General features: G+C 38.4%; 1 protein-coding gene across 1 annotated transcript; it reads left to right on the top strand.

Moving 5' to 3' along the window:
- Positions 1-8620: 8620 nt before the first annotated feature.
- Positions 8621-9940, top strand: LOC109000251 (BAHD acyltransferase At5g47980-like). Its single transcript, XM_035687177.1, has one exon. The coding sequence runs from the start codon at positions 8621-8623 to the stop codon at positions 9938-9940; it is 1320 nt and encodes a 439-aa protein (XP_035543070.1).
- The last annotated feature ends 4358 nt before the right edge of the window (positions 9941-14298 follow it).

Genomic DNA, 14298 nt, shown 5'->3' with positions numbered 1-14298 from the left:
ATGATATGGATAAGGGTAGGTGGTGTATGGGATCCCACATTGCTTGGGAATGAGAAGTTCTTGCTATTTATAAGGTTCCAATGGGGCTCCAATTGTATCATTGACTAGTCTTTTTGGAGTATAGGCCATATAGTTTGGGCCTTCTATTGGGGCGTTACATTAAAACCTTTAGGGACCCATTTACTTTCACTACATCTTCCAAACTCAACATTCTACTTCGAGTGCTTATCCACTAGGGTGAACCCATGATTCACCTTAGGATTAAGCTACTAAAACCTTCGTCTTACTCTTCTATTGATCACATTCCGATGCATGACTCTGACCAACTACGTCACGCATCACAATCCTAGACAATACTCTCGTCACTACCTTCAAGTATTTTAGCTCACTCTAAATCCTCATTCCCGTCAATACGTGCCACACGGCTTTAAGCCAACTTTGAGGCTTAAGCACCGTGTAACCATGCTTAGGACAGATTACCCATTACATATGGTAAATCTGTCCGGCATATGTGTCTAACCAGATTACACACGTACCTCACCCCTTTATCACCTAAGACCAGCATATAATATGTTGATCACATGCTCTTATGGACAAGGGCCATACTTCCGATACCAACCTTCTCTTAACCCGGCCAGCATGACTAACCTGTGCATTGCTCACTATCCGGCATGGCCAGTGGCGTCGGAAGCCACTAGGTTGGGCGGTAGTGGTCACTACTATGACCTTACGATAGGACTAACTTGGAGACCAGATCTAGAATTTTGGTGGGTAGATTTGGGCTATGCGAGGGTGGCTGACAAGGTGGGAGTTCATGGGTAGTGGGTAACATCGCATACGGTGGCGGTTAGCCACATGCAATGGCTATTTGGCCACTAGAGGTGGCTAGAGGTGAGGGTCTGGAAGGGACTGAGCATGGAGGGGCTTAGGAGGACCTTGGTGAGGTGGTGGTGGCATCGGTAAGGTGGTGCGGCGGCTCTACGGATATAGATGTAAGCCATGCATGAGGGAGAGTTCGTGAGAGAGAGGGTGTGCGTGAGGGGTAGATCGGGGCTATAGGTGGCTGGGGTAGGCCAATGGTGGCCAAAGGAGGCTCGAGACGGTGATTGGACGCCCTGGGTGGCGATGTACGATGGTTGAAGTGGAGGAACCCGTGCTTGAGGGAGAGAGCTCGTGCATGTGAGGGAAGGGTTACCGCCTTCGGGTCAAGTGGAGGAGGAAGGGGGTGGCCAGGGGTGCTCGTGGTGGTGCTCGATGGCCTGGGTGGCAGCATATGGCTGTGCTAGGAGCTGCGTATGGCGAACCCGTGTGTGAGGAGATGCAGACGTGCGTGGGAGAGGGTGGTTGTGAGATGGAGGTTGGGTTTGATGGTGGGAGCTTGCCAACATGAAAGGGAGTCGCTGGTGGTGACAATGAGGCTGGGCAGCGCACGGCGGCACTGAGCTGGGCTGAAGGGACGGATCGGGTGAGAGGGAGAGGAGACGTGTGGTGTAAGCTGAAGGGAGAGGAGAGAGAGAGGGGGAAAGGGAAAGTGAGGGAGAAAGAGAGAGGGCTTGGGTATTTAGTCCAGACACTTCAATTTAGGATAGTCAAAACGATCTAACGGTAAGAGATTAAACACCAATTTAACTTAAAAATACTAGGAGGAATTAAGATAAAATATTATTTAAACTAAACTTTAGTTTATAAAATAATATTCCTTCATCATAGATAAAATGATGAAGTCTTATTTAATATTTTCAAGAGAATAAAATCATTTAATTAATTAGAGTTTTCAACATAATTTAAATCACATAACATTTTAAAAAACTGAAATCATTTTAATAAAATGATATTAAAATTATTTCCTACAATTATAATATTTTTGGAGCACTTCAAAAATATTATAATTGTCTTATTTAAAATTAGGCTTGGTTCAATAACACTGGAAATACCTCATATAAATATTTCTAGGGTATTTAAAATATCCGAGGGCTTTAAAACACTAGGCTTACTTTAGAAATCACATAATATCTTTAAAAACACACCATCGAGATTCAGCACCCATAATGAGACTCACAGTCGAATTTGCGTACTTCAGAAAGAATGAGCGGGGTGTTACAAAGAAATCGCTTTCTACTTTTGAAAACAAGGTAGAAGTTCATTGTGGGTAGTAAAGGGGTTGCACAGTAGAGGCTTACCAGGCGAAGAGGGAGACAGGGCAATGGGTGGTTTATGGTGTTGTTCACATAGCACAAAACTAGGCTAAATACTCTCCATGGGAACGATCCTTACTTGCACTACTACATATACTTTTAGGAGTATATGTTTTATTTTTAGTTGCCTGCGACAGCACACCAGAGACAGATAAAGAGATAGAGAAAACAGACCCAAATTAGAATAAAATGAAGAGAACAAACCTTGGGATCATGAGGATGACAACGAGTCGACGGCAACGAGATGGGGTCATGAGGATGATGGGATTTCTTCAATCGACAGTTCGGCATTGAGGGAGGGAGGCTAGGGTTTCTTCAGAGAGAGAGAGAGGGATATGGGAATGGGGAAGGGTTTTTAACCCTAGTGTCAAAACAATGCCGTTTTGGTTTATCAAAAAGTCGTCGTTTTGACACTAGGTATGGTTTAAAAGAAAACCCGTGTACCCGAGTATTGTTATGGGACTACCGACCCGGGTTTATTCTGGACCGGAATCCATAATCGGAATCCGAATAATTGAGTTATGGACCAAGCCTAAAAAAATTCAACTCGGATGAACAGTTCTACATACACCATTTGCATTGATCACATCGTAAGGACTATCGTACCAAAATACAGTTTACACAACATACCCATAAATAACAAAACATACAATTAATCAAAAGTGATCATTATGTACTCGTAAATTTGTTGTTGTGGCGTTTTAATCAAGTTTAGAATAGTCGGAGGGTCCCACCTTTGCAGATGAAGTTATATAACTTGTTGTTATCTCCATTGTATTTATTTTTTTTGCAAAGTAAATATTCCAGAAATAGAAAGAGAAAAATGAATCTCAGAGGATTAAGATTTGAAACGTGCTTAATTATATTTTAAATTAAGTGGTTATTTGGGATTGCAATAGGAAATAAAATTTTCTAATGTACAATTTTTAATTGTAAAATTATACTCAAAAGTTCTACTATCAAAAATATTTTAACAATTTGGTAAGCTTATACCTAAAGCGTTTTTAAAATTAGAGACACTAAGTTTTGAACAAAAGGTTCAATTTGGTACTTTTTTAAAAAAAATTGATTTTCAGTTTGTTTGACAAGCTGAATGCACTTTTTTTAAATTAACATGTTGGGTATAAATGCACTTTACATGCGAGGAAAGAGTCGCGTGCGATAAATAAGCCAACTACTAGTATAGTGGCTAAGACTGTTCATCTGGACCGGATTTTTTCCTAACCCGATATGTAACACCCCGCTTCCCAAAAAGGCATTTTAGAATTTTCGAGGAGCCAGTCTGCTACTACTAAACTTGAATTTAAAACTTTTTTTTTTTTTTTAACAATGCACCAGATGCGAAAGTTTTCATAAATAAAACAAACTTTAATAAATACTGAAATCCAAAATAGAGTCTGCAGAAGCACTTATTTAAAAAAAATACAGAAGTTTCATGTGCTTATCAAAATAATTTATTTAAACTTTAAACCATAGAAATAATCATTGTATAATTTGTCTAGGCCTCTGCCTCGCCTCTCGGAGTTAAGTCCTGTCCTGCAGTCTCATCTTCATAAATGTCATCACCTGGGGTAGTTTACAAATATAAAAAAACAAACTAAAATGAGTCGAATACTCAATAAACAACACTTCATACAATAAACATAATAAACATAAGGTTTCAAAAAAAAAGCATGCATATTCATAAATACATATAAATAACATGAACATAAACATTAACTTATCTTTCACTTATCATAGGCCGTTACCGACTGTTGACCCCCATGAGCTAGGGTTAGCGAATCTAAGTAGATTCCGATTTCGTCCGTTGCCGTAGGTTGTGGAATCCATACATAAGGAAGATATATTGGGTGCACTACCAGCATGCACGACCTGGAAATGCAATGTGCCCAAAACATGGGTACCATCTTCATATCATAACATTGGCAGTTACATATCTTTTCATAATCATACTTGCATACTTGTCATTTCATAGATTTCAAAGGAAATCGCATACATACTTGTCATATCATAGATTTCAAGAGAAATCACATACATACTTGTCATATCATATCATAGATTTCAAATGAAATCACATTCTTTCATAAAAGTCATGATACATGTTTCCTCACATAAATTCATAACTTTTCATAAATAATTTTATATAACTCTCACATAAAATCATGCATGACTTTCCATAATTATTTTAATGCATAAAGTAAAACATAAGATCATCAATTTTCATAAACCTTCACATAAAATCATGACCCTCATAAATCTTTTGATGCATAACTCCTTTCATAAAATCATGAGTTTTCATAAATAATTTAACGCATAATTCTTCGTGTAAAATCGTGGATTTTTATAATTTTATCATGTCTTGGGTACATAAAAAGGGGCTACCAATTGAGGGCGTACATGCATAATATTTTTATAAAAGACATGTTGTTTACCGTACATACGTGTAAGGGTATGATGTTGCTACTTTTCATAAATTTCTAATTAAACAAGTGATTTTATTTAAAATCTAAAATACTAAAATAGTCTATAATTCCTAAACCTAGATTCTTTCTAGCACTAAAATATTCTCATCTTTTAATCCTAAATAGGCATGGGTATTTTTGGAAAACAAAACAAAGGGCATTTTTGTAATTTAACTAACCTACCTAAAGTTGATTTTACGGGTTGCATGCATTCGGGTTGGGTTTTTACGCGTGAAGCAAAGGGCAGGGGCTTACCGAGAGCTAGGCGTGAGGCTTTCGAGCTTGGTGGTGCAGAACGGCAGAGCTGGGTGGCTCAAGGCTGGAGAGATAGAGAGAAACCTAAAGCTTGAGAGAGAGAGAGAGACCAAGTGAGAGGGACGAGACCAACGAGGGGGAAAGGACACGGCTTGAGGGAGAGGACTTACGTATGGTGGTCCAGGGCGTAGCTAGCCGAGTTGCGGCATGTGTTGAGGACGTTACTGACGAGGAGCGACGGTTGAAAAGGTTGGAACTTGGCTCTATGGTGGGCTCCAAAAATACTCTGTTTCTAGGTGCTAAAATAGGGGAGGATGGCAGCGGCTTGTTGGCTTTTCTGAGGGTAGGCCGTGCAGTGGTTCTGCTAGCTAGGCAACGAGGTGGACTAGGGCAGATCTAGGTGGTCCTTCGTGGTGCTGTGGCTAATGGAGGAGATGTGGAGGAGCTTCCTGCGGCACGGGTGCAAGCAGGGGTTAAACTTGCTACTGCGACGTGCAGTTTTCTTTCGAACTTGTTCTGTGCAGTGGGCTGGCAGTTTGGGGCGCACGTGAAGGAATGGCTGAGCGATGGTGGTGGAGTGGGGTAGCCATGCAATGGGACTAAACGTGGGGCTGGGCAGTGCTAACGCACCGGTTTCAGTCGTGCAGGTGGTTTGTTGGGCGGCTATCTGGTGGCTGCAGTGAGGTGATCCTCTTCTAGTGGGCGATGGAGGATTGAATAGAAAACATGGTTGTCTTTGGTATTCAAGGTGGAGGGAAAATGACGTGATAGTCTGGTGGTGTGAGGGGTTGGTTTCGGCTTGAGGATGGGGCTGGTGGTTTTTCACGTTGGAAAAATTGGCCCGGGTTGGACGTAATGAGCCTAGCTCTATATATAGACGAATGAAAACCCCAGTGAAGAAGGAGAAGAAACGTACATGCATGGAAGTGGATTAGATTTCGTGAGTGTTTGAATTTTATAGAACCAAATCCGTAGTTTTATTATGAAGAGAAAATAAGAATAGTAATAGTGTTTGGACTCTAACACACACGTGCTTGGAGTAAAAATTAAAAAAAATAAAATAATAATAATGGAGCCTTAACTCTAGGTTTTAAAAAAAATCATTTGATAATTCGCTTTAACTCATTTATTGAGCTTTAAAAAAATTTATATGTAATTTATCCCTAAAAATATAGGATCGGGTCGTTACACGATATGAAACCTAGATAACCAGATTCTGGCTCAGATGAAATCTGGGCCGAAACCCGCATTACAAAATCCGAATTAATTCGGGTCGGATCTGGTTATAAAACCTGGGTTCCGGATTTAACATCCGATACCCGGGTTATATATAAAAAAAAAGCCCTCATTCTTCCTTGCAATGTCTTCTCTCTCTCGCTCAAAGTCCACTTCCAAACCCTTGTCCTTGACTCCCTGGCTCTCCATCTCTCTCTCTTGCCAAAGTGTCAAACGGAAACCCTAGCTCTCGATCTCTCTTCTCTTGCCCAAAGTCCAAACGAAAACCTACGCTCTCTCTCTTCAGTCTCTTGCCCGTAATAAAGGGAAGAAGCCTTCTCTCTTCTCTTCTCTGTCTTACTTCTCTCTCTCTCTCTCTCTCTCTCGACAGAGCTCCGAAACCACAACCATCGCCGTCGGTGCTATCAGAGGCCACCATCCACAGAAGACAGAAGCCTTTTTGCTACTCTCGGTATGTTCCTCTCTCTCTCTCTCTCTATTTTGAGCGTTTAGATCTCTTCTCTTAGGGGGAGGTTTCTTTCATTTCTAGAGTGTGTTGGGGAAAGCCGAAACCCTAGCCATCGTCGCCGGTGACTAGTAGAGCTGTCGTTTTGCTAGATCTGCTCTTTTCTTTTTGGGTTTTATTTCGTCGCCCAGATCTATAACATGTTATGTTGTGATAGCGCGTGAGTAGTGTTTTGGTTGGCCAGATCTACCGGTTACTCGAAACCCTCACTCTCACTCTCTCTCTCTCTCTCTCTCTCTGTTGAGCTTTTATAACTCATGGATTGTTTGGGACATTGGTGCGTGGTGGTATTTGTTAGATTTTTGTTTAGCTTAGATTCTTTATTGTTATTATTTTGTTAGTTGTGATTGGTGGTGAATAGAGTTTTATAGACTTGTTTTGCTTGACTATTTTAGAGAAAAGCAAAGGCTTTTTATAGGGTATTGGTGGCCTAATAATGATGTTTAGCTCATGCTTCTTTTTTCTAATCTCAATAGTTCTTGGCCTAAAATGCATTTTAATTTTGCTTACCCAAACAAGCTTATCTGAAATAATAGGATTTTTGTTATCTGAACTCTTTTTTGCCATTATGCTCTGTCTAGAGTTGTTCACTATTATTGCCAAACACTAGCACATGCATTTGCAAGCATACAATAGACTATTTTGGGTGATATTGAATCTGATATGCATCTTTTCTATGACTGCCCTTTAGCTTGCTTGGACTGTTTGGGTGCATTTCTTGACATTATTCTGATGTATCGTCATTAATTGCAAAACCATTTTGAGGTGCTGCAATCTTTATGTATAAAACCATCAATTTTTATACTCATTTTCTATACTCTTTTATAATATTCTATTTGAATATAATATGCAGAACTAGTTAATGAGCTTTTTCATTTATTGGCTACAGGAATTGACAATGAACTATTATTTGGTGAGATTAAATCACTAAGAGAAGACTGTGCTATTGATTTTGTAACTCATTTCTTATAATTTTGTGTTTGGTAATGTAATTTATAAATACCATTAGTGTAATATGTAGTGGATTACATTGTGATGCATGCACAGAAGAATATTGGATTTGTTTTTTTGTTTTACATGCATTTAGTATTTTTTGAACACAAATATTATGCGTTTCATGAACTTGACTTCTTAGAAAAAAAAAGTTTATAAAATAGACTTTTACTAAAATAAAAAAAATCCGGATACAACCCGGATTTCCGGGAATCCACCCGGGTTCCCGGGTCGGAACCCTGATGAAGAACACCCCTAATAGTGGCGTAGTGGGCATGGATGTAATAATTGGCTATGGGATGGATTGGATTAGAGATGAGTTGAGATGATTTGTGAATAGTAAAATAAAATATTATTATAATATTATTATTATTTTGAGATTTGAAAAAATTAAATTGTTTGTTCTATTTTGCATTAAAATTTGAAAAATTTATAATAATAAGATAAATTGAGATGAGTTTAAATTACATCAAACACCAAGCCAACTACTCGCATCCCTCTAATGATGAAGTATGTGCCGTAATGAAATGAGTATGTGTCGAAACGAAATGAATACAATTCATTGAAGTTGTACAGATCAAGCTCGCATGCATGCGGTGACTGTCCTAGCTAGGTGGCCTTAATTTACGTCATGTTTCCCGCCCTTTTATGCGTTCCTTCCCGCATGAAGTCAGCTTATAATTAGCTTTGATTAATTTACAATGCAGTAGGACATTAGTTTATATAATGTTGAATGAATATGATAAATTTACAACGTAACCTCTTAAGACACGCAGCTTATAACTCTATATAATTAAATATAGGATAAAATTATAGATTTGAAAGTTATTTATATATAATAATGTAGTTTTTAATTTAAGTTTTAATAGTGAAGCGGTGACATAACCTCTTGGAACATTTCTCTCTCTCTCTCTCTCTCTCTCTCTATATATATATATATCAAAGTACAAGAGTAAGTGGACAAATAGCTAGCCATGGAGATCAAAGTTGAGATGATCAATAGAGAGGTAATAAAACCTTCCTGTCCAACTCCCCATCATCTTAGATGCTTCGACCTCTCCCTTTTAGATCAGCTACTACACGAAAATTATATATCAGTGGTGATATTCTACTCAAACAACCCTTGTGATCTTCCCCATTTCAAGGCCGTTGATATATCCCATAGGCTAAAGACATCATTGTCTGAAACCCTGCGTCGTTTCTATCCACTTGCTGGGAGAGTAAAAAATAATGTCTCAATTGAGTGCAACGATGTTGGCGTTGATTATTTGGAAGCACGAGTCGATTGCCATCTCTCAGACATTCTTGAACAACGTCCCGAACAGAAAATGTTGTACCACTTTCTTCCGAAAGTGACTGAACCTATGGATCAACCAAGCTTGGAACCTTTGGTTCTAGTTCAAGCTAGCTTCTTTGAATGTGGTGGATTGGCCATTGGTGTGTGTGTTTCCCACAAGGTAGCCGATGCAGCCACGACTAGCATGTTCACTAATAGTTGGGCTAGCGCGGCTCTTGCCGCGTCTGGTGAAGCAGTGCTGCCTCCGGAATTCAGTGCCGCATCTCGCATACCTCCGAGACATAAATTGCCCTCACTAGCCATGAGCTTGGCGAACGAGACGACTGTTTCAAGGAGGTACGTGTTTGATGCACCAAAGATTGATGCTCTCAAGACAAAAGCCGCCTGCGCCAACGTTCTACAGCCCACACGCGTTGAAGCAGTCTCATCTCTTATTTGGAAATGTGCAATAACCGTCTCAAGATCAAAACGCAAGTTTCTATTGCCATCTAGACTGACCCAAGCGGTGAACATCCGCGAAAGGCTTACTCCGCCCTTTCCTAAAAATGCTTTTGGAAATCTCGTGTGGTTTTATCGGCGAGAGACAACAGACAATGAGATACAGTTGCATCGGTTGGTTACTGAGTTAAGGAAAGGAAAAGAAGCTTTTAGTGAAGATTATGCATCAAAGTTATCTGGGGACGAGGCTTTCTCTGTGGTTAGTCCAGATATCAAACATCTTAGTAGTCTTTTCGCCTCACAGGGTAATACAGACCACATTTTCATTTCCAGCTGGTGCAGATATCCACTATATGAGGCTGACTTTGGTTTGGGGAAGCCAACATGGGTGACTATGGGTAATAATATAATGTTCAAGAATTCCATATATCTGATGGATACGAGAGATGGCAGCGGAATAGAAGCTTGGATTACTCTTAGTGAAGAAGACATGGCATTATTTGAACAAGATAAAGATCTGCTTGGATTTGCATCTTCCAACCCAACTGTCCAGGATTAAATCAGAATTTTAGTGTATATGTTACCTGGCTAGAGATGGATGATCAAGAGATGCAAGAAGTTTTTAGTTGGAGTCCCAGTACTTAAGTACTACTAGTCTAGATAAATAAGGAGAATCAGCATTATATCGTGATCAAATATTGGTTGCTGATTGTTGCGGAGGATTGATATGGAAGGTGCACAGCTAATAAGGACGGAGCTTCCAGCGCGTTTATGGCTATAGAATAAATAATTTGTTTAGGTTGCACTGTTTAGGAAATATGTCAATCCGCATTTAATTTTCGTATGCCCTGTTTTGGAAGTGTAACGTTCAACATTTAATTTACGTAGGATGCTAGCGTCACGTTGATATAATTTTTCACAAGGAAAAGATTTTTCAAAGGCTGACTACATCTCAATAATTTTTCTTACAATTAGGAAGAAAACACACAATAGCTAACATATTAAAAGAAATAGAAGGTAAACATAATATCTATTCACATGTTGATATAATTTATTCACATAAAATGAACTCACTTACATAATTATCTTTAGCGACAGGATCAATCCACTCGTTGTACACATCAGGTAGCAGCATTGATATGAATGAGAGAAAAATTTTCAGGATCATCGCGTTTCTAACAAAGCCACATTAGTAATTTTAAAAAAGCATACTATGACTGAATTTTAAAAAATATTAATTACCATTTTATCGGTAAGGTGTTGGAATGACCTTGAACTGGCGCGATGCTGGATTGTTAAAGACGTTCTATTATGTGCATTAATAGAACTTAAGTGTTGCAAGAGAAATTAACAATGTTATATAATATATAAAACCAATATAGATGTAAATAAGTTATAGGGAACAAATCTAGAATACCTGATGTAACACCCGGGCCTAGCACCAAGCCCTTTTCTTTATTTTGGAGTTTATAGGTACGAAAAAGTCCATTTGAAATTGCGAGTAAATTTTTTGGAATAAACTACAGGTCTACTATTTTTATTTTGGCAAAATATGATTTTATTTCATTGGATTTGATAATTAGGGTAAAAATCTTCTTATGGGTCGAGAAAATTTTGGCCAAGTTGGATTATTTTTAGAGTTGAGTCGAGGACCAAAACTCAGGAAAAAGCCCAGTTATTAATTTCTTATGCCACCCAAAATGTGAGCCTAAAAATTCAAAATGGGCCCTACCCGATCACCCCAAAACCCAACCCGTGAGAACCAACCAACGTTCAGTTAGTTTTCTTTAACCCCCCCTCCCCCAATCTTGCATGACTCCCATCCCCATGCACGTACATCTCTCATTCCCTCATCCCTTGTACCCTTAGGCACTTATTCCACTCTGATTAATTAATTTGAATTGATTAATTAATTTAATCAATCCAAATATCTAAGTTCCTCCATGGGGACAATAAAGAAAATCTTAATAACATAAATTAAAAATTCTCTAAAACTCGAAATTATCCTTAACTCATCAAATCAAAATATCCGAAACATAAATTCAGTTTACTGACTACGACTCTCAAATATGCACTTGTACCCTTAGGCACTTATTCCACTCTGATCATCACACCTGCTAAAACTTTCTACTCTTGTTCTCCAGCTGGACCATCAATATTATCTGAAAAATATATGGAGATAAGGGGTGAGTTATCAACAACTCAGTAAGCAGAGGACATATACTAGAGTGTAAACATGAGCATTTACAGAGTTCAGAATGCAGAATAAAAATATTTTCTTTCAGAATGCAGAATTAGAATAATGTTTTCAAAATGCAGTGTCAGAACATGTTATCAAAATATCAGAGCGAAAGTTCGAAAAATATTCATAATTAAAATCCCTTTGGCATAGCATAAACTGAAACATCACATCTTGTTTTATCATATCAGAACAAAAACCATATTTAACCTCCGTGGTAGGATTGTGCAAATCTCGGTAGCTAACAGAGCAGAAACAGAATGTGAATCTTCCCCTTATTCATTCTCAGAGCCCCGAGTGTGCACATGGGAAAGACCACGCAGAAAACCACTTTGTTTCCAAAGTGGGTGCACCAGAAATAGAAAAGTTGGTATCAACCCGAACAGAGGCCACAGTTTTACACCCGTGGCGAGGTCAGAATGGAACAAAAACAAAAACAGAATGTTATGCCAGAGCTCTTCAAAAATCACATCAGACCATATCAGAGTACATAAAATCTTCAGAACAGAACAAAATCATTACACAACATTTATGCACAAAATTTCATATTCGCTCTCTTTTTCAAAGTTCTGAAACAAAATGTCAAAAATAAGCTCATGTTTACACCAGTCATGACAGAAAATAATTTATTCTTAAACAAAATCTCATGAGTAATGCAGAACAAATAACTGAGGCAGTTCAAATTTCTTTTCAACATCAAATATGTATATTTTCCAAAAATAACCTTAGCTCATTTTATTTTAATACAAAGTCTAGCATAAGAACCCCGCTTACCTGAACTTCTTAGCTTTTTCGGAATTCCTCAAAAATGTTGAACAAATATTAATCGTCACCTATAAAATAATCAAGTAATTCCCGTAAATTTCCAATCAACCACTTATTTCGATGGTTTTATCCTAAGCTTCTAAAATAACCTATTTAATTCCTCAAAACCTAAAATTCTCATAATTCCCAAAATACCATCATTTTCTAAAATCATCAATATCCACTTAATCAAATTCATACCGAAAAGATATTTAATCAGATAAGAGTTAAGACAATTACGGAACTCAATAAAAAGTAATATTTAAAATATCTAAAGTACCGACAACGTTTTATAAAATACGCCATGAAAAATTCCTCTCTTAAAAAAAATAGGTTTACTTTCTTTAGCTAATAATATTATTAAAATATTATCTACACAAAATAATATTTTATGAGACTTAAAAATAAAACCCACTTAAAATACATAACCCAAAAAAAGCCCTATTGTCCGAAACATATAACTGGAATTTACGCTAAGGTAAATTGGTAATAGTACTCATCTAACAAGTTAACACTTTACATATATATAATATATATTATGCACGTATAAAACCTATAAGAACAAGACCGAACAAATAAACACACGGAAAAACACAAGCATGCGGCGGCAGAAGCTTACTCAAGGGAAATCGAGGCACGCATGGAGGGGTAAGGCACGACGGGACTGGCTGGAGGAGCTATGGTGGCGCGGTAGAGAGCAAGAGTGCGGTGGAGCTGCTGTCAAGCTTGGCTAAGCGCGAGAGAAAGAGAAAAATGGAGAGTGAGAGAGCGAGGACCACCACGTGTGGAAAGAAACAGAAACAGACCGTGAGACAGGAAGGAGGCGTTCGACGAAGGCTCACCGCGAGAAGAGAGAGAGCCGTGGTCGAGGCAGAGGGGTGCAGATCAGTGGCTATGAACGAAGGTGGGGTGGTGGCTATGGTTCACGGTGCCCTCCAAAGATGCTCTATTTTTGGGAGATAAAATAGAGGCTCAACGAGTTGACTTCGTGAAGAGGATGGTGGTGCACAGTGGGTTGGTGGAGCATATGGGTTGGAGGGCGATGCGCTGTTTGCAAGTAGGAGTTGTGGCTATGACTTTGAGTGGCAGGGCAGCAGCGTGAGGCTTCTTCGCGCAGAGGGTGACTCGTGATGATGATCTCCCTCTAAAGATACAAGAGAGACGTGCCTGTGGAGAGTGTTGAAAATAGACGTGTGTGTGCATGGAGTGGATTAGAGGAAACCCAACGGGATTTAAAAAAAAATAAAGACGGAAATAGAAATAAATAAATAAACATGCGGGAGAGAAAAAAAATTGACGTGTGAAAAAAATATAAACATAGTTATAAATATAAATAAAAATAAAATGAGCTTGAATCGGTCCGAGTGTTACAGGCATTGTTGAGGAAAATTTTTGAAAAGTTAAGAAGTCCAGGTAAGCGGGGTTCCTATGCTAGACTTTGCATAAAAATAAAATGGACTGAGGTTGATTTTTGGAAAATATGCATGTTTGTTTATGAAAAGAAATTGAAATGACTTCAGTTATTTGTTTTGTATAACGCATGAAATTCTATATAAGAAGAAAGTATCTTCTAGCATGACTGATATAGACATGAGCTTATTTTTGACATTTTGTTACTGACCTAAGAAAAAGAAGCGAATATGAAACTTGATAATTTTTGCATGTAATGTGAAGATGTTCTGAATCTGTTTTGGAAAATGTGAAATCATCTAAATTTATTTTAGTACTCTGTTTTGATATGATGTATCTGGAAAAAAAAAAAAAAAACCTTTGGCATGACTTTCTGATTCTGTTCTGACTTTGATTCTGGTTCTAATTATGTTTTGCTCTGATCTCTTGCCCTGTCAAGGGATACAATAATGACCTCTGGCCTT

Source organism: Juglans regia, unplaced genomic scaffold, assembly GCF_001411555.2.
Source record: "Juglans regia cultivar Chandler unplaced genomic scaffold, Walnut 2.0 Scaffold_71, whole genome shotgun sequence".
In the NCBI taxonomy this organism is placed as follows: domain Eukaryota; kingdom Viridiplantae; phylum Streptophyta; class Magnoliopsida; order Fagales; family Juglandaceae; genus Juglans; species Juglans regia.
Note: the sequence above shows the minus strand (reverse complement) of the source record. Positions and strands in the feature narration are given on the sequence as shown.

Excerpts from the sequence above, each read along its gene's own strand:
- LOC109000251 (XM_035687177.1), top strand. The coding sequence starts at position 8,621 with ATGGAGATCAAAGTTGAGATGATCAATAGAGAGGTAATAAAACCTTCC.